Genomic DNA, 20,906 nt, shown 5'->3' with positions numbered 1-20,906 from the left:
TCCCTCACTCATTTTGCCCATTTCCCTGTTACCTTCCCTGTGGCAACCTTCAGTTTGTTCTCTGTATTTATAGGTCTGATTCTGCCTTTTGTTTATTCGTTTTAAGTTTCCACATATGAATTAAGTCATATGGTATTTGTCTTTTTCAGTCTGACTTGTTTCACTTAGCATAATACCCTCTAGGACCATCTAGAAGTTGTTACAAATGGCAAGAGTTCATTCTTTTTTATGGCTGTATAATGTTCTATTGTATGTATATAAGCCACATCTTCCTTATCCATTTGTCTATCCTGGGACACTTCTGTTGCTTCCATATGTTGGCTATTGTAAATAATGCTGCAGTAAACACAAGGGTCTGTATAGTTTTTTGAACCCGTGGTTTCATTTTTGGGGGGTAAATACAGAGCAGTGGAGTTACTGGATCATATGACATTCCACAGTGGCCTTAACAATTTGCATTCCTAGGAATGCATGAGAATTCCTTTTCCTCCACATCCTCACCAATATATGTTATTTCTTTTCTTTTGATTTTAGCCATTTTAACAGTTCAAAGTGGTATCTCTTTGTGGTTTTAATTTGCATTTTCCTGATAATGAGCAGTGTTGATCATCTTTTCATCAGTTTGTGGCCATCTGTGTGTCTTCCTTGGAGAGATGTTTATTTAGGTCATCTACCCACTTTTTAACAGTATTATTTATGTTGTGGTGTAGAGTTGTTTAAGTTCTTTATATATTTTGGATATTAATCTCTTATTCGATATATCATTTGCAGATATCTTCTCCCAAACAGTATGTTGCCTTTTTGTTCTGTTTATGGTTTCTTTCACTGTGCAAAAGCTTTTTAAAGATATTTTTTATTTATTTGAGAGAGAAAAAGAGCATGAATGGAGAGGAGAAGGGAGTGGGAAAAGCAGACTCCCACCCTGAGCAGGGAGCCTGTCACAGGGCTCAATCGCAGGACCCTGAAATCATGACCTGACTCGAAGGCAGATGCTTAACCAACTGAGCCACCCAGGTGCCCCTGTGCAAAAACTTTTTATTTTGATGTAGTCCTAATAGTTTAGTTTTGTTTTTGTTTCCCTTGCCTTTGGAGATGTATCTAGAAAAACATTGCTACAGTCAATGTCAGAAAAATTACTATATTCCCTTGTAGGATTTTTATGATTTCAGGTCTCACATTTATATCTTTAGCTTATTTTGAATTTATTTTTGTGTGTGCTTTAAGAAAGTGATCCATTCTCATTATTTTGCAATTAGTTGTCCAGTTTTCCCAGTACCATTTATTGAAGAGACTTTTCCCTGTTGTATATTCTTGCCTCCTATGTCAGAGATCCATTGATCATATAAGGATCAACTTATTAAAAGAAAAAAAAAGGATCAACTTATTTGGGGGCTGTCTACTCTGCTCCATTTGTCTAAGTGTCTCATTCATGTGCCAGTGCCACACTGTTTTGAATTTTATAGCTTTGTAGTATATATCTTGTAATCTATATTTATGATATCTCTAGCTTTGTTCTTTTTTTCCTCAAGATTGCTTTGATATCTTTTGTGGTTCCATACAAATTTTTATATTATTCTGTTTCTGTGAAAAATATAGTTGGTATTTTGGGAAAAAAATTTTTTTTTTTTTTTAGAATTGTTTTTAATCTGTAGATTGCTGTGGGAAGTATGGTAATTTTAATAATAGTAATTCTTCCAGTTCACGATCATGAAATACCATTACATTTATATGTGTCATCTTCAGTTTCTTTCATCATCATCTTATAGTTTTCAGAGTACAGTCTGTCACTTCCTTGATTAAGTTAATTCCTAGGTGTTTTATTCTCGGTGCAATTGTAAATGGAATTATTTTTTTATTCATAACAATACTTAAATCAACATGCATGTGCATCTTTCTAATAGAAAATTGGTAACACAATGAGTAATCACTGAGGAATTTTTAATGTTTCACCAGTTATGAATGTGTAAAAACAATCACTGTAAGCATTGAAAATAATCTATATTATAAATATTCCAGAAGATGAAAAGCAATCCATTTATAGTTGCTATTGAAAGTGTACAGTAGATACTATTTTGCATCACTAATAAGTATGTAATGTATTATCTTTCTATCCCATCTCCAAACTGGCCAACATTATTTGCATATTTGCCTTAATCTCAAAGAATAAATGTCTTTGTGTCACTATGCCAGGCATCTGCTGCAGGTGGTGTAGGGTTAGATGTTTCTGACCATGTAAGCTCAAAGGCCTGTAGTTAAGGAGAAGGGATTGGTGGCTAGGGCTCAATTTCAAAGCTACTTTTATAGCCTGTAACTTACTCTCTTCCTACTTTGTATCTGATTGGTAATAAATGCATCTAATAGGTAAAATTTGATAGATAATATGTTAATATTAAAAATAAAAGTATGTATTTTTATTTTTTATTTTTTTAAAGATTTATTTATTTTAGAGAGAGAGGGAGAGAGAGTATCTCAAGCAGATTCCTCATGTTGCAGAGCCCACCATGGGGCCTGATCTCACAGCCCTAAAATCATAACCTGAATTGAAATAAAAAATCATAACCCTTAATTTACTGAGCCACCCAGATGCCCCAAAGAGTGTTCATAGATGGAAAGTTCCAGAAGATTCTCCTTCTCCATCTTTTTGTTAAATTTAAATTCAAGTTAGTTAACATACAGCGTGGTATTGGTTTCAGCAATAGAATGTAGTGGTTCATCACTAACACAACACCCAGTGCTTATCCCAACAAATACCCCTCTTACTGCCCATCACCCATTTAGCCTGTCTCCCTGCCCACATTCCCCTCCAGCAACCTTTATTTTTTTTTTATTTATTTATTTTTTTTAATTTTTATTTATATATGTATGATAGTCACAGAGAGAGAGAGAGAGGCAGAGACACAGGCAGAGGGAGAAGCAGGCTCCATGCACCGGGAGCCCGATGTGGGATTCGATCCCGAGTCTCCAGGATCGTGCCCTGGGCCAAAGGCAGGCGCCAAACCGCTGCGCCACCCAGGGATCCCAGCTCCAGCAACCTTTAGTTCTCTATAGTTAAGAATCTCTTATGGTTTTCTTCCCTCTCTATTTTTATCTCATTTTTCCTTCCCTTTCTTGAAGTTCATATTTTATTTCTTATGTTCCACATGAGTGAAATCATATGATATTTGTCTTTCTCTGATTTATTTTATTTGACATAATACACTGTAGTGTTCTATTCATGCTGTTGCAAATGGCAAGATTTCCATTCTTGATTGCTGAGTAATATTTCATTATTTATATATACCACAGCAGATATTATTAATTTGAATTGACTCTAGTCTTGTAAAGAGTAGTAGTGATTTTTTTATATGTATGGCTAAAGACAGATTTTTTTAAATGAATGCTCAAGAACAAAATAAAATCAAACACTTCCTTTGCCTTTTAAATGTTGATATACCCTGTGGTTTTAATCCTTGGACCATTGTACTTTTGCTCTATACATTTTTTTGGTGATAGTTTTTAGTGATGATTTTCACTCTTAAGTCTTTCTTCAACACTGACCTCTTTTTGAGCTTTAGATTTGTAATGCCAGCTGCCTTTTAGACTTACCTACTTAGTATGTTTCCAAAGCACCTTGTGTCAGTATATCTATATACCAAACTCATAAACTTGGTTATTTTGTTGATCATGATTTAAATTATGTTATAACTACATAGTTCCTTATCTGCTCAAGGCAGAAACTGAGAGATGTGCCTGTATTCTCTCCTATCCTATCAATAATCCAGTTTTTTAAAAAAATTTCTTAAATATGTTTTCTTTCTATATTTCCAGATAATTTACTTCTTTCCCTCCACCCCACCCCCCTTTAAATTCCTCTTTCTACTGCCCTGGTTCACGTCTATAATGTCCTTCTGGACTGTGGCCCTTTTCCTCTTTGTTCGCTTGTCTCCTCATCCTTATATCAGTCCTGTGCTTCAGATAGTCATCTACAATACCCCAGGTTGTCCTAAATGTCTCTGTACTCCCCTCTCATGTAGTGCTGTAAGACCTGACTTGTCATATTATATTGGAAATTATATTTAAGTTCTTGAGGGTAGAGAACTGTGTTGTCTTCTACATATTTATCCTTAGTGCCTGATACTGGCCTTGGTATATCATTGACATGGTATATCATTTACAGATGTTTGTTGAACTGAACCATTAATTATTCTAAAAAGGTTTTGGTAAGATATAACTAATTAGGTTAAAGGATGATATTAACAAGGTCGAATAATTGATATTGCATGGACACTGACTAGTATGAACAGTTGCTAGACATAAACTATTTGGTAGAGCTGAATATAGATTCTTGAGTGTGTTGATGTTTTGTATTGTAATAAATCTTAATTTGGGTTTGAATATGTTGCTGTTTTTCAATGTAGGGGTTATTAGTGAATGTAAAGGGAATTTATGGTTTAGGAGCTTGAATAAAAAACTGGAGCAAATTCTTGTCTGGATCGCAACCTTGTTATTTTCTGTCATTGTTCTTTTTCCCTTCCAAGTTTGTTTTCACCTTTTCAAACCTGGATGACTTGTTTTGTCATGAAATTTGAAGATATTTATCATTGTCATTGTTTTAGGGTGAGGCGTGGGTGGTGGTACATTTCCCCAGAAATTGTTATTCACAAGTGGGTTTTTTGGTGCTATACCTTTCAGATAATTATTTGAGATAACTTGAAAGTAAAGACTGCTAGGCATAGTGTGTATAAAGTCATGTTAAATTTTAACTGCTAGTTGTATTTATTGTATGCATTTTATCAATTAAAATGGCATATAATATGTGAAAAGTGCACTTGTCTTGAGGATAGGGAACAGTTACATACTCTTGACATTAATGAATTAGGTTTCCCAGATATTTGCTAGCACTATTTTGGAAAACACAACTGTGAGGCCTGGGGAGAAAGAGTTGTACTTTGGCTTTATTTTTTGGAATGCAAATTTAATGGGCAAGTGGATCTTATTCTTATTATGCCCTGGGATTCTCAGGATGACAGAGCAAAACCAGGTAACGATAAAACATGCCAGTTACCACCACATAGGATGGTATGTCTGAATTTGGTGCTAAAGATGTGATGCTTTCCCCCTACTGTGTCTCTGTTTCTGTACTGAACATTTACTCTGGTCTTAATAACACCTTTGTCTGTTACTGCATTTAAATACAGTAAATCAGTTTTTTACTATCAGGGATAGTAATAGCAGTTTTTACAAGTTTCTCTACCTTTGGAGGAACTGTTCCTGTAGTAAACTGATCAGCTCATGGCACCTTTCCTACTATAGTTACACGAGGAAAAAATCTGAAAGTTATCCTTGAGATTTGATTCATTTAAGTCTATGTAACCAGTGCTACATTAGTTGTGTTTTTTATGGAAATGTTTATTGAAGCATCTACCTCAGTTAGACAATTTTCCTCTCACTGTTTATCTTCATATTTTAATTCATTTGCAGTTTTTAAAAAAACTCTCTTGGACTATGGGCACGGTTCATAGGCTGGAATTCCTATTGAAATAGTATCACAGATTTTTTTTTTCTTAGTTTCTTATAGAGCATATGTAATACATTTGTCATATAGGTATGAACTAAAATTTTTATTCTACTCATTCAAAGCATCTGCTTTCTAGATAAAACTGTCGCTTTGTGAAATTCTTTCATTTTTCTTTCATCAACACTGAAGGCAGTTGTCATTCTTTTCAGGCTTTTTTTTTTTTTTTTTAAGATTTTATTTATTTATTCATGAAAGACAGAGAGGAGAGAGAGGCAGAGACACAGGCAGAGGAAGAAGCAGGCTCCATGCAGGGAGCCTGATGTGGGACTTGATCCCAGGATTCCAGGATCACACCTTGGGCCAAAGGCAGGCACTAAACCGCTGAGCCCCCCAGGGACTCCCTTAGGCTGTTTTTTGGTAAAAAGCAATATCTTTTCTACTTTAGGTATCATTGTAAGAGATACAGAAGAACGAAGTTGCTGTGAGTCATGGGAATAGGGCATTCAGCTCAGCAGATTGATTCTTTCTCAGATAACTGCCATACTGGATGCAAGAGTCAGATTTTGCTTCCACTAAATTAATATATGCCATGGACTTCCTGGTCTCTCCTAAATTGGTCAGCCCTTGAGAATTAAATTTGACAATGCTGAGGGTTTACTGTGCTGGTCTCAGTAAATACCCCAGGTTGTCATAATTTACACACCACCAAAAATATCTAGGGCATTTTCTTCATCTTAATCAGAATGTCCAGGATTGCCCTTCCAAGTTTTCCAGTTTAATGAAGCCTCATAGACAATTAAAAAAATAAGTATGTATTTATGCTGTATGTCTCTATGTGACTGCATGGGTTTGTGTGTACATACTGGGAATAAACTTATAACACTTAAAGAAAAAAGACTGAAATACTATTGAGAAGCCTAAATAAAATTTGAAAACAGAAGAAGTAATTAGAGGGACTTGCCTGTTCCAGATATTAAAATGTGTTATAAGGCTACAGAAATTGTAACTGTTTATAGTGGTAAGAATAGACAGAGTAATGGAATAGAATGAGAATTTAAATATGACATGTGATTAGGTGTCATTTAAAATTAGTGAGGAATGTTTGGTTATTCACTTAAATGGTATTATGACATCTAGCTGTTTGGGGTTTGGATTCTTACCTTACTTGCTACATAGCTTGATTAAGTTTATGATATGAAAAAATGAAACAGACTCCTAAGAGAATATATAAGAAAGTTTTTTTTTTTAATCTTTTTTTTTTAAATAAAGCATTTTTTAAATTTTTATTTTATGATAGTCACACACACAGAGAGAGAGAGAGAGAGAGAGAGAGGCAGAGACATAGGCAGAGGGAGAAGCAGGCTCCATGCACTGGGAGCCCAATGTGGGATTCGATCCCGGGTCTCCAGGATTGTGCCCTGGGCCAAAGGCAGGCACTAAACCACTGCGCCACCCAGGGATCCCTTTTTAAAAAAATCTAAGAATGATAGCTTTTTTTCTTGTTTGATGCAGTATCTTGAAATCATAGAGGCAAAAGATAGTATGCTTGACTAAGAAAAACTCATGTCAAAACTGGGAAATACTATTTACAAATGTATGATGACAAGGCCTAATATTGATTAAGTGTGCAAAGGGCTCTTACAAACCACATAATCATAAAAACCCATTCACAAAAGAGTATAAATGAGCAATTCACAGAAAAAATACAAAGACCCTTAAACATATGAAAAGATTACCAGCCTTACCATTAAAATGTATGTTGGGGAGCAGTGTCATTTTTTTTTTTATTAAAGAGATAAAAACCTTTAAAAATAATTTTTGTCTGGGTGAGTGGAAAACATACATTCTCATTCTGTTGATGAGATTATATATTGGTACTACTTTTTTGGTAGCAGTTTGGCTCTATCGATTAGAATTTGAATGATATACATACATAGCTTTCATTAACTCAGCAGTTCTACTTTCAGAAATGTGTCTTAAGAATACATAGAATTACTCAAAAATGGTTTTATAAAGATGTTTATCAAAGCACTTTTGTAGAAATAAAAGTAATAAACAGTATTAAATCAGTCAATTGGAGACTATTAATAAATTATAGTATATTTATATAATAGGATACAATGTAGCTTTTTTTTAAGATTTTTTATTTATTCATGATAGACACAGAGAGAGAGAAGGAGAGGCAGAGACACAGGCAGAGGGAGAAGCAGGCTCCATGCCGGGAGCCCGACGCGGGACTCAATCCTGGGACTCCAGGATTGCGCCCTGGGCCAAAGGCAGGCTCCAAACTGCAGAGCCACCAGGGATCTCCACAATGTAGCTTTAAAAGAAATAAGAGATGTAGATACCTTGGAAGGATGTCCATGATACTATATTAAGTCCAAAAAATGAGATGAAGAATTCTCTGTATAATACCATTTATGTATGAAGAAGTATGTGTATTTTTAGAAAACTGTATGTATTTAACAAAAAAACACAAATATAACACAAAAATGACAATACCAACACCAAACTGGTAATTGTGGTTACCTCTGGCAAGTCAGATGAGGCATGGGATGGCAAAGAAAGATTCTTACTTTTTTTCCCCCAAATATTTATTCTTGAAGGAAAAAAAAAAAGTATTTTCTAAAGAAGAAAGCTTTTTCCTGAAAATTAAGAATGCACTTCCTAGTTCCCCTAAGTAATTCTGATGTAAACCCTTGGATGAGAACTGTGTGTCAATTGTACATTCCTGATGTTCCCACTTAATAGCTTTTGGATCTTACTTGGACAAAACAAAAACATCTATCATTTAGTTTCTGTTATAAGGGGGTTAAGATAGGTAATATCTGCAATTTACTGAATGCTTTCTAGATTGTTTCCTCAGATCTGTTTCCACTCTAATTTTGTGATTGCTGCGGGCATAGTTATAATAGTCAATGATCTATCTATGAGCACTTTTTTGATGTAACTATAATTTGTTGACATTACTGCATTTAAAGTAAATGTTTTCTGTTTTCAACTTTCCCTGGGGAAAATAATGGCAGCAGAACACATGGAAGGGCATGGTAAGTTCAGCTTAAGAATAGCTGAAAACCTAGAGAAAGTTTTGCTGAAAATGTTGTTGATACTTGATCAGCAACCTTCACTACTTTCTCTGTTATTTGTAAAGTGATGATAGCTCTTTGATTTGAAAGGTTGTCCTTATGGGTGAGGATGTAAAATGTGGTATGTGGTTTTTGTAGACAGTTGTAAGAGTCCATTGAAGTGGAAACTAATTTGAGTTGTACCATTTACTAATAACACCAGTAGCCGCTGATGATCTTTGAAGGGGAAACCTTCTAAACTTTTTAATGAAAAGCAGTCATTGTGGCATTCTTGAAATAAGCAAAATTAGGAATTACTCTTGTATAGAGTAAACTTAATAGAGGATAGTAGTAGATTAGATTATTTCATAACCTACACACATTCTCTTTTGTCTTTCTTTTTTTCTTGGATGGATGGAAATATGCTTTCGGATATCACAGATCAATTTCCTGAAGATTAGATTAGTGTGAATTTTGTTTTCTGTGCTCTATTTTCTAGTTTATCTTTAATCACTATACCTGTATTCTCAGTTGATATACCTTTTTTTGCCATTTGAAAAGGGATTGCATTTCTTCAGAGATCTGTTACATACTGCATATCATTACCAGACATTTGGCTTTATGAAAAGTAAAAGAAAATATTTCATATAGGGGATTTTTTGAAGGATTTTAAGAAAAATTTGTGCTTATTGGAAGAAAGAATCATCAAGATTGGATTGCCCCTTGATCTCTGCCCTCAGATACACTTAAGTTAAATAGTGAATATGCTATATATTCTTTTTAGAAAGTAAATGCTTTTTTACCAGTTATCTTTTTACTTTTAATTTTGTGAAGATAACCTTATTTTCCTTTAAACATTCAATAGGATTCTGATCTTCGAAGTGCACTTCTTTTGGAACAGGCAGCACATTGCTTTATAAATATGAAGAGTCCCATGGTTAGAAAATACGCATTTCATATGATATTGGCAGGCCATCGGTTTAGTAAAGCTGGGCAGGTGAGTACATTTTCTTAAAAAAAAAAGATAAGAACAAATAATTTATTTTAGTTTTTGTTATAATTTGTTATTTATTTTATAAATGTATATTATTTGTCAATTTTTTATTATTCGAAATTAATCCTAAAAATGGGAGTAAATTTTGTTCTGAGATAATGTGTTATATTGGTAAGGGCATGCGATGTGGATTTAGATAAATGCTAACAACTTAGATTAAGTTACTTCTCTGAGCCACTCTTTTTGTATTTATTTTGGAATTTTGCCCAAATTTTTGTGAGGTTTAACCAAAATCATATACATGAAGGGTGGGATGTACAGAATGCATTCAAGCAATTTTAATTATCCTTCTGGTGGTTGGACTCTCTCTACTTCAGCTCTGGTCTTCTGTTATCTCTCAAAGTGCCTTTTAATGATATTTACTAAATATTTAATGAGTAGAAATCATCTCTTTCTTGTTCCTGCTGCCAGGGAAAGATCTTTATCTTTTTATTGCAATTTCTCCAGCCCCATTTGCCACCTTAAGCATTAGTTGGAAGGAGTTTTGCTGGAGACAGAGTGGTAGCAGCTTAAGTGGTGATTTACTATAAATATAGATAAGTGTGGATTGAAGAATCATCTCTATATTACTGGGACTATACTAGGAGCCTAGCATGTACCCATAAAACCATGATCTTATCTCTTAAGGAGCTTTTTATATGGTAGAGGACCATGAGGATTTAAAAAAATTTGGTTAATATGAATTTTTAGGAACATACTTATATTTTTAAAGTCTGTGCTAACCAAACACGTCAGTGTTTTAAATCATCTGTTATGGGATGCCTGAGTGGCTCAGTGGTTGAGCATCTGCCTTTGACTCAAAGCGTGATCTTGGGTTCCTGGGATTGAGTCCCGTATTGGGCCCCTGGCAGGGAGCCTGCTTCTCCCTCTGCCTATGTCTCTGCTTTTCTATTGGTGTCTCTCATCAATAAATAAAATCTTTTAAAAAAAAATTAATAAGTCATCTGTTATTACAAAGGCATAAAGAAACAAGTGTTCAAAAGTTATTCTCAATTTTGTGTAAAAATGCCATGATTTTAAAAAAACAAATATTTCAAGTTTGGGTTCATCCCTCTTTTTTGGGGGGGAAGTGACAAATTATAAAAAATAGGTGAACTTGCTTTATATTAGATGCAAAACTAAAAATATTTATAAACAAACATTTTTTTATAATAACTGATACACTCCATCAACGAGAATTTCTCAGGTTCTAAAGTGGAACAAAATTTAAAACTATCATTTTTTTTTTTTTAAAGATTTTATTTATTCATGAGAGCCAGAGAGAGGCAGAGACTTAGGCAGAGGGAGAAGCAGGCTCCCTGCAGGAAGCCTAAAGTAGAACTTGATCCTAGGACACTGGGATCATGACCTGAGCCAAAGGCAGACTCTCAACTACTGAGCCACCCAGGCGCCCCTAAAACTATCATTTTCCACAGCCATTCTTCCAAAGTAAATGTAAATGCATTTGTAAATGCATCTGAAACATGTTATCCCATTGTTTATCTTTATTTAAAAGTATTTTATTCAAAAATTTACAAAATGAGCATGTGGTTCTCTTTGGGAAGCAAATTAAATACCCCATTTGGAATGATCCATTGCCTCTAATTAAAAATAAGTCATCCTTTTTCCGTATCTTTGTCTACTTTTGTGAATGGTTTCATTTATGAACATGATGATGTTATTGGAACTGGAAACAGTTGCTTATATTTCATCTTCTGAAATTATAGGGCATATTGCTTCTAGGAAATGGGCACAAATTAAAAATTCTACATTTGTAGTAGGTTGACATATATTTACTTTTTGGCTTATTAATTATCTTTAACTATAGTTATCTAATGGAGTTTATGATTCTGTGGTACCCAGTTTTGTGTTTTGTGACTACTCTGTATATACCCTGCATCCAGGAACTCTCTTTCTCAGATAGTGTAGAAACTGAAAGCATACCTAGAAGTGTCTTTCTATTGAAAAAACAAATATATATCCTCCTGTAGTTGGTGAAGAACAGTATCTTTCTTTGAAGGTGGGACACAGAACACAATTGTGACTGAGGCAAAGTTGTTTTTGAGAAGTACCACCTTTTCATGACATTTCCATTAAAATATGTGTTGGCAGGGACGAGAGGACAGTAGAGATCATGTGTGTGTATATAGGAATGGTATTTCTCAGTCCTCTCTGACTGAGAGTTCATGCTGGATTGCTTATTTTGGGCCCAGCATTTTTTTATAGTTCCTTTTTTTTTATTATATTTTTTTAAAGACTTTATTTTTTTTTAATTAATTTTTATTGGTGTTCAATTTACCAACATACAGAAAAACACCCAGTGCTCATCCCGTCAAGTGTCCACCTCAGTGCCCGTCACCCATTCCCCTCCAACACCCGCCCTCCTCCCCGCTTCCACCACCCCTAGTTCGTTTCCCCGAGTTAGGAGTCTTTATGTTCTGTCTCCCTTCCTGATATTTCCCAACATTTCTTCTCTCTTCCTTTATATTCCCTTTCACTATTATTTATATTCCCCAAATGAATGAGAACATATAATGTTTGTCCTTCTCCGATTGACTTATTTCACTCAGCATAATACCCTCCAGTTCCATCCAGGTCGAAGCAAATGGTGGGTATTTGTCGTTTCTAATTGCTGAGCAATATTCCATTGTATACATAGACCACATCTTCTTTATCCATTCATCTTTCGATGGACACCGAGGCTTCTTCCACAGTGTGGCTATTGTGGCCATTGCTGATAGAAACATCGGGGTACAGGTGTCCCGACGTTTCATTGCATCTGAATCTTTGGGGTAAATCCCCAACAGTGCAATTGCTGGGTCGTAGGGCAGGTCTATTTTTAACTCTTTGAGGAACCTCCACACAGTTTTCCAGAGTGGCTGCACCAGGTCACATTCCCACCAACAGTGTAAGAGGGTTCCCTTTTCTCCGCATCCTCTCCAACATTTGTTGTTTCCTGCCTTGTTAATTTTCCCCATTCTCACTGGTGTGAGGTGGTATCTCATTGTGGTTTTGATTTGTATTTCCCTGATGGCAAGTGATGCAGAGCATTTTCTCATGTGCATGTTGGCCATGTCCATGTCTTCCTCTGTGAGATTTCTCTTCATGTCTTTTGCCCATTTCATGATTGGATTGTTTGTTTCTTTGGTGTTGAGTTTAATAAGTTCTTTATAGATTTTGGAAACTAGCCCTTTATCTGATATGTCATTTGCAAATATCTTCTCCCATTCTGTAGGTTGTCTTTTCGTTTTGTTGACTGTATCCTTTGCTGTGCTAAAGCTTCTTATCTTGATGAAGTCCCAATAGTTCATTTTTGCTTTTGTTTCTTTTGCCTTTGTGGATGTATCTTGCAAGAAGTTACTGTGGCCGAGTTCAAAAAGTGTGTTGCCTGTGTTCTCTTCTATGATTTTGATGGACTCTTGTCTCACATTTAGATCTCTCATCCATTTTGAGTTTATCTTTGTGTATGGTGAAAGAGAGTGGTCCAGTTTCATTCTTCTGCATGTGGCTGTCCAATTTTCCCAACACCATTTATTGAAGAGACTGTCTTTCTTCCAATGGATAGTCTTTCCTCCTTTATCGAATATTAGATGACCATACATTTCAGGGTCCACTTCTGGGTTCTCTATTCTGTTCCATTGATCTATGTGTCTGTTTTTGTGCCAGTACCACACTGTCTTGATGACCACAGCTTTGTAGTACAACCTGAAATCTGGCATTGTGATGCCCCCAGCTATGGTTTTCTTTTTTAAAATTCCCCTGGCTATTCGGGGTCTTTTCCGATTCCACACAAATCTTAAAATAATTTGTTCTAACTCTCTGAAGAAAGTCCATGGTATTTTGATAGGGATTGCATTAAACGTGTAAATTGCCCTGGGTAACATTGACATCTTCAAGATTAATTCTGCCAATCCATGAGCATGGAATATTTTTCCATCTCTTTGTGTCTTCCTCAATTTCTTTCAGAAGTGTTCTATAGTTTTTAGGGTATAGATCCTTCACCTCTTTGGTTAGGTTTATTCCTAGGTATCTTATGCTTTTGGGTGCAATTGTAAATTATAGTTCCTTTTTTTAATCATTGGTTTTCCATTAACAATTATCAGCGAGTAAAAGGCATTTTTAAAAAAAAGAACTGGTATTAACAAAGATTAAAATTAGTAAAAAAATTTAAGAAAGTGCTAGGGAGGGTATATGTGTTTGTGTCCAGTATACCCCTGGACAGTGTTTCAATTTTCACTTTAAAAGGCAGACTTTAAATCTTGTTACCTTTTAAATCTCTTTAGGTGCTTTTCTAAGAATCCTAACAAATGCACTTGAACTTTACATTTTGACACATTGTTTCTCTGTATCTCTCTGTATCTCTTAGTTTTTAAGACTCGGTGTTTGTGTTCCTTCTTACTAAATGTAGTATGGAGATTAGGGGTGTTTTTTCAAGAAACTAATTATTTTGAAACACTCTCAAGCTTACAAAAAAGTTACAGATACGGTTCAGAAACTTCACCTGAGCAATTTGATAGTTCTCCACCTGGTGCCTCATTACCCCTAAATACTTCAGGACATATTTGCTATTTCCTAGAAATGACTTTTTCTCCTGTATAACCATAATGCAGCAATCAAATTAAAAATTTAGTGCTAATACAGTACCACTAGCTAATTCTCAGACCCTATGCAGGTTTTAACAATTGTACCAAAAATACCCTTTGTATTATAAAGATCCTGTTCAGAAGGATCCTTTGGCTTTATGACCTTGATACTTTTGAAGATTACAGGCCAATTACTTTATAGAGTGTCCGCAATTCAGGTTTGATGTTTCCGTATGATGAGATTCAAATTGGGAATCTTTGTAGGAATATCACAGAAGAGACACTGAGTTCTAAAATTGCATGATATTAAGTGGCAGGTGATTTTGCTTTACTTGAATTATTATTTACCAAGAAAACATTTCTTTTAAAAAAACAAGCAGTCCTGGATATACATAGTACAAAGTATGTAATCCACCCTGGAGAGGGAGTAATAGGTACAAGAGTATACTCTGAAGCAAAAGGTTTAGCAGAGTGAATCCTCTTCCCTGGTACCAAATACCAGTTTTAAGATAGAGGTTGAGTTCAGAGGGTAGCAGTGATAGGTAAGTAACACCAGTATCTGTTTATGGGTATGGCAGTATGCAGCAGTGGGCAATAGAAAAGAATATACCATGCTCTTACTACCAAACAAAGCAGTGGTTTAAAATGTATACATACATACAGGATATTTTCATTCAACCCAATGCAGTGGTATAGAAATGACTGTACAAAATTAGTAAGATAGCTCTCAGTTATAAAACAACAACCTATTTCATGACTCTGTATGTTACTGCTCTGAAAACTCCAGGTGATTTTTCATAAAATCATGATTATTTCTGACTTCTTAGACTTCCTGCCCTTGGACAAAGCAGTTACTTGCCTGCTTTAGGACCTCTTGGTTTTTAGTAATAATTGCAAGGGGGTCTTCATAAATGTTAGTTTCATTTTCTCATCATTCCAGTCTCGGTTAGAAGAAGCACCAATTACCAGGTATGTGTTTATGTGTTTATTTTTTCTAGTCCAAGAGAAATTTGGATATTAATACTTTATTTTCTTACAGAAAAAGCATGCTTTACGCTGTTATTGTCAAGCCATGCAAGTTTACAAGGGAAAAGGCTGGTCTCTTGCAGAGGATCACATTAACTTCACCATTGGGCGCCAGTCGTATACCCTTAGACAACTGGACAATGCTGTGTCTGCTTTTAGGCATATTTTAATCAATGAAAGTAAACAGTCTGCTGCTCAGCAAGGGGCCTTCCTCAGAGAGTATCTTTATGTTTACAAGGTGAATACTTATTTTCAGTAGTAGATACTAAAATTATATTTAAGTCATTTGTAAGAAGCATAATCAGTATTGTCTAGCAAGAATTTAATAAAATGGTTTGGTTAGAATTTATGTCATTGTCTATCATAATAAAGTGTGGTAGGCTATGCTCTTTGGTTACAGATCTGAGTTGCATTGCCCTTCTATATTTCTTTAAAAGAAAATTTTAATATTCCAGTAAACATTTAATTTGTGGCTATTCTTGGAACTTAAAAAAAAATGCCATAAGCTTTCTGAACTGCTTCTTCATTATTACTAATTTTTAATCATAACTGATTTTATAATATATTGGCTATTCATACCACCCTTTGAAAAATATACATTCTTTTCCTTTCTGGGTCTGTGGTAAGTAGACATATTATTATGGTCTAATCCAGAAAAATTAATAGGAAGGAGAAATACTTCACTGAGACAAGAGGATAGAAAATATAAAACATTGTTTTACAGGAAAATTTATTTTTAAATTTTTTAAAATTTAAAATGTTTTCAGATTTTAAAATTTTTTCCTCAAGAGCTATGAATAATGAATATTTTATCTATCCTGCAGAAAATACCCATTTATGCTTTATTAATTTGAGATTATATGGGTTAGAAGTTTGGCAGCTGGGATGCTATAATGGGTCACAGGAAGTGAAGTGTATACCAAAATAATATTTGGACGTTTTAACATCCAAAGAGAGCTAAACTAGCTGAGTAATTTTAGGAAGATTCTCTTTGCCAGAATAAATTTTATCTAAGTTTTATGACTGATACATTAAGTAAAACTAGTAATTCCTTATCTTAATATTCTTGCTTAAAAGGTTTTTAATATCTTATATATTAAAAAAGTGAGGCAAATATGAAAAAAGTGGAATTTTCTCAAAAAATCTTTTTTCTGTTGTGTTTCTCCTAGAATGTAAGTCAGCTATCACCAGATGGTCCTTTACCACAGCTACCTTTACCGTATATTAACAGTTCAGCAACACGGGTTTTCTTTGGCCACGACAGACGACCAGCAGATGGTACGTAAAATTTTATTTGGTCTTGTTATCTAGTGACTATTTTTTAAGTTTTTTTTTTTTTTTAATCTTATTTAAGAAATGATGTTTTAATTGTTAAATAATATTTGAAAGTAAATAACTCTGTATTATATTACTTATCATCCTGCTACCTGAAGATAACCACTACTTCAGTGATTTTCCTCCAGCTCTAAAAGCTAAAAATAACAGCAAAAGAGCTATAATTATAATGGGTTTTCTTACATAGTATAAAGAATGTTCATATTGTTACATAATATTATTAAACATTTTTAATGGCTGTGAGATACTCTATTCAGTATATAAAGTAAACTAACATTTACTTATTAAATAATTGGACTATTTTCTTCTTTTCCTTATATGAAATTATGTTGTGATGGACATTTTTGTGGACAAAATTTGTTTTCTTAATTTTTTATATGGACATTTCAAATATGCTTAGAAGCAGAGGATAGTTGCCAATACTCTGCTGTTCTTATTGTAAGACATTTTAAAATATAGGCTTATTTTCTTAGGATTGAACCTTAGAATGGTAGTACTGGGCCAAAAAGTATAAATACGTTAAAGTAAACTTTGTAATTCTAAGCATTCTTATATTTGAGCTAAATATGTTTCTCCTTGAGATTTAATTTAGTATTTTTTAAAAAAATATTTATCAATGAGTGCTTACGTGGTGCTGTTGGTTAAGTGCTGACTCTTGGTTTTGGTTTGGGTTGTGGACTCAGCGTCATGGGATCAGGCCCTGCTTTGGGCTCTACACTCAGTGTGGAGTTGGCTTGAGACTCTGCCCTTCCTCACCCCTTTCCTCTCTAAAACAAATAAATATTTTAAAAAATATATATTTATCAAGATGCTTATGGCAACATTGGTTTTAATAGCAAAAAAAGTGAAATGAGGAACAGCCCCGGTGGCGCAGCGGTTTAGGGCCTCCTGCAGCCCAGGGTGTGATCCTGGAGGCCCGAGATCGAGTCCCACGTTGGGCTCCTTGCATGGAGCCTGCTTCTCCCTCTGCCTGTGTCTCTGCCTATCTCTCTGTGTGTTTCTCATGAATAAATAAATAAATAAATCTTTTAAAAAAAAAGTGAAATGATAGATGTGTTGATAAATTTTGGCATATTTATACAATGGGCTCATACTGTAGGAAATAAATGAAATTGTTCTACATGTTTCAATATGGATAATACACCATAATGGTGAGTAAAAAAGTTATAGAATGATCAAACATAATTCCATTTATATAAATTTCAAGCATACAAATCAATTCTATGCATTGTTTTTGTATACTCATGTGGTAAGGTAAAAAACAAATATAGTTGAGAACACTGTATTTCAGCTTTGGAATAGCTCTGGAAAGAAGTGCTAGTGGAGGTGGAGAGTCCTAGGATTTGAGAGGGTTACTCAGAGGACAGTAACTCTATTTGTAACATTTATTGTATAAAAAATATTTGGGATCTTATAGCAAATGGTGATATTTGTTAAATTTCAATATATAAATATTTGTTATTCTCCTGTGTTTCTGTGTGTTTGAAGTATTTCATTTAAATTGTGGAATATTAGGAAAAATACATTCTTTTAGAATCTAGAAGAAAAGAACATCAGTATTATAGGTCAAATTCCAGGTAGGCTAGGGTTAATGAGAGGATATTTTTCTTCAGATAAATAGGCAAGAGTATGTATATATATTTATTTGGATACCTTAGGTTTTTATTTGAAATATGTTATCATTTAGGGCAGGTGTTAATAAACGTATGTTTGTGACTCTTATTTTTTTAGGTGAAAAGCAAGCAGCTACTCATGTAAGTCTTGATCAGGAATATGATTCTGAATCCTCTCAGCAGTGGCGAGAACTTGAAGAACAGGTTGTAGCTGTTGTTAACAGAGGAGTGATTCCATCCAATTTCTACCCCACACAATACTGTTTGAACAGTTATTCAGATAACTCAAGATTTCCACTGGCAGTTGTAGAAGGTGATATACTTGAATTTTTATTCATGGATTTTTGTTTGTCTTATTTATAGCAGATAAAAGATAATTTTCTATGTGCCAAAAATCACTGGAAGCTAAGCATGAAAAAATAGGAAGCATAACTTCACTGCATTTATAAAATCAGGCACAATGGGCTCTAATACTGGTATATACATTGTGCTATTGGAAGTTAGAATGATATTCGTTAGTACAGAGAAGTTGGGGGGAAATCTTCTAGACGATTTCATTTTAAAACTGAATCCTGAATAAGTGGACATTTACAAGGTGGTAAAGGATAGTCTAGGCAGAGATGCAGAGCTGTGAAAGTAAAGTGTATTCAGAGAATTGAAGCATGGGGTGATAGGTGGGATTTATTAAAGTTGTTAATTTAGGCCTTTCTTTTGTAGAACCAATAACAGTGGAAGTGGCTTTTAGAAATCCTTTGAAGGTTCCACTTTTGTTGACTGATTTGTCATTGCTGTGGAAGTTTCAATCTAAAGATAGTAGTGGAAAGGATAATGAAGAAGTTAAAGAACTAGTAAGTTATTAAAAGGTATTTGTAATAAGCATGTTTTAGTAATCGCCTAACAGATGCATAACATTTCAATTTTTTGTTTAATGAGCTACACTTATTCTTTTATGTTTATTTTTCCTAGTTATAAAAAGTGTGACATATGCTTATTGTTGAAAATTGAGAATACAGAGAACATAGGGAATAAAGATAAAACTGTCTTCTTAGTATTTAGAAATAGTGATTTTAACACTTTTCTGTATGTCTTTTCAATCATTTTCACTTGCATGCTTTTCTCATGTATGGGATTCTTTCATATTATGTATGTTGGGTTTTTTTTTCATTCTGTGTAGATTCATATGCATATTTTGATATTAAAATGTCTCAGTGTTTCATTTCTGTATAATGTTCCCTCATGGATGACCTATAAGCTCTCCTAATATCTCTCCCCTGATAGTTGTTTTAGAAGTTCGCATTTGTTTACTATTATATTAATACAGTGGTGAAAATTTGGATGTATAGTTTTTTTATCCTTATCGTTTTTGTAGTAAAGATTCCTGGGCATGAAGTTAAAGCATTTTCAGGGAATATGTTATTTTAGTACTCTCTTGGTTTCCAAAAAGGTTATACCAGTAAGCTTTTACCAATAATATATGGGATTGCATATCTCATCTTTGCAGCATTAAGTATTCTTATTTATAAAAAAAAAAATCTTTAGATTTGATTGGTAAGAAAAATGCAATTTAAAAAAAAAAGAAAAATGCAATTTTACTTTATTTTTTTCTATCTCATTCATTAATTTCTGGTAAAGTTGAAGTTTTTCTATTTTTTATGGATTGTCTTTATATATACATATTTCTTTTCTTTATTTATGTCTGTAATAAGCTCTTTTAAGATAGTTATTTTTGAAGCAGGAATGACTTGAACAAATAATTTTCATTACCGAGCTGATTGTAACAGAAATAACTAGGACAGTACATTTTTTACTCATTTATTAGGTTATTCACTATAGTATATAACTTTAACCTCTTTATACTACCTTGTTATATGCTTTAATAACGTGGTAAATATTATTTTGGAACTGGCAAATATCCCAACATTTTGGCACTGATTAGTGGAGAGAGAACTTGAAAGAAGATATATGTCAACTTTATTATAAGTTATTTCTCTTGAAGTGTTTTGATTTCTAAAGATTGTCTTATTTAAAGTCTTAAGTCCATTAAAGACATTTTGTGATTATTTACACTCATTGTGAATAGTTTGAAAGATTGAGATTTTGTAGGCTCTATTCTGACTGGAATTTTAGCAACCTCATGAATTTTTCTAATGTTTTTGGGTGCCTGGAGTACAAATTAGAAGTACACACACTGTTTTCTCTTGGAAAATTTTTTTTAAAGATCCATTAGCTTTTTAACTGTATTAGTCTGTTTAATATATTAGATTTTAAAGGTATATTAAAGTTAAGTGAAAATTTTCATTGTGTATAATTTACACTTTTTCCTATAAATTTCATACTCTTGGGACTTCTTCATAAGCTTCTGATGATGGCCTAAGATGCTGAACTGGAATTCAGGGAAATGTAATTTTTATTGTGTGAAATAACTAACTTCATTGTAAAAGTAAAACAGTGTTTATGAGGACCAGCTTTACTCTCAAGTGTGAGTCAGTTAATTCTACTTTGTTATATGACCAGAGATTATAGTCTCTTATAGAAGTCCTTGATTTGGAGGACATAGGCCTTCTTTTGGTCTTTCCTACTGCCCTTACTGTCCGCCAGTCTTTTATGCATCATACTTAAGTGCCATTACTTTGTGTAACTGGCTGATTTGGAAAAAGAGGCTAGTCAGAGTAAAAGATGGAGAAATTTTGCTCTTATTGCAAGATTAAACTAAATGGCCATTTTGGTCAGTGTTGACAATTAGGAGCGGAACTT

General features: G+C 34.0%; 1 protein-coding gene across 2 annotated transcripts in view; it reads left to right on the top strand.

Moving 5' to 3' along the window:
• The window catches only part of TRAPPC8 (trafficking protein particle complex subunit 8), a 90,486-nt gene that overhangs the window by 35,175 nt on the left and 34,405 nt on the right, over window positions 1-20,906 (top strand). For both annotated transcript variants that reach the window (XM_041744766.1, XM_041744776.1), the window contains exons 12-16: window positions 9,428-9,559; window positions 15,218-15,442; window positions 16,374-16,482; window positions 18,271-18,465; window positions 18,870-19,000. In XM_041744766.1, coding sequence (XP_041600700.1) covers window positions 9,428-9,559; window positions 15,218-15,442; window positions 16,374-16,482; window positions 18,271-18,465; window positions 18,870-19,000 — 792 coding nt within the window. The remainder of the gene's footprint in view (window positions 1-9,427; window positions 9,560-15,217; window positions 15,443-16,373; window positions 16,483-18,270; window positions 18,466-18,869; window positions 19,001-20,906) is intronic.

Source organism: Vulpes lagopus, chromosome 1, assembly GCF_018345385.1.
Source record: "Vulpes lagopus strain Blue_001 chromosome 1, ASM1834538v1, whole genome shotgun sequence".
In the NCBI taxonomy this organism is placed as follows: Eukaryota; Metazoa; Chordata; class Mammalia; order Carnivora; family Canidae; genus Vulpes; species Vulpes lagopus.
The sequence above is the reverse complement of the archived record's forward strand: the minus strand, read 5'-3'. Positions and strand labels throughout refer to the sequence as shown.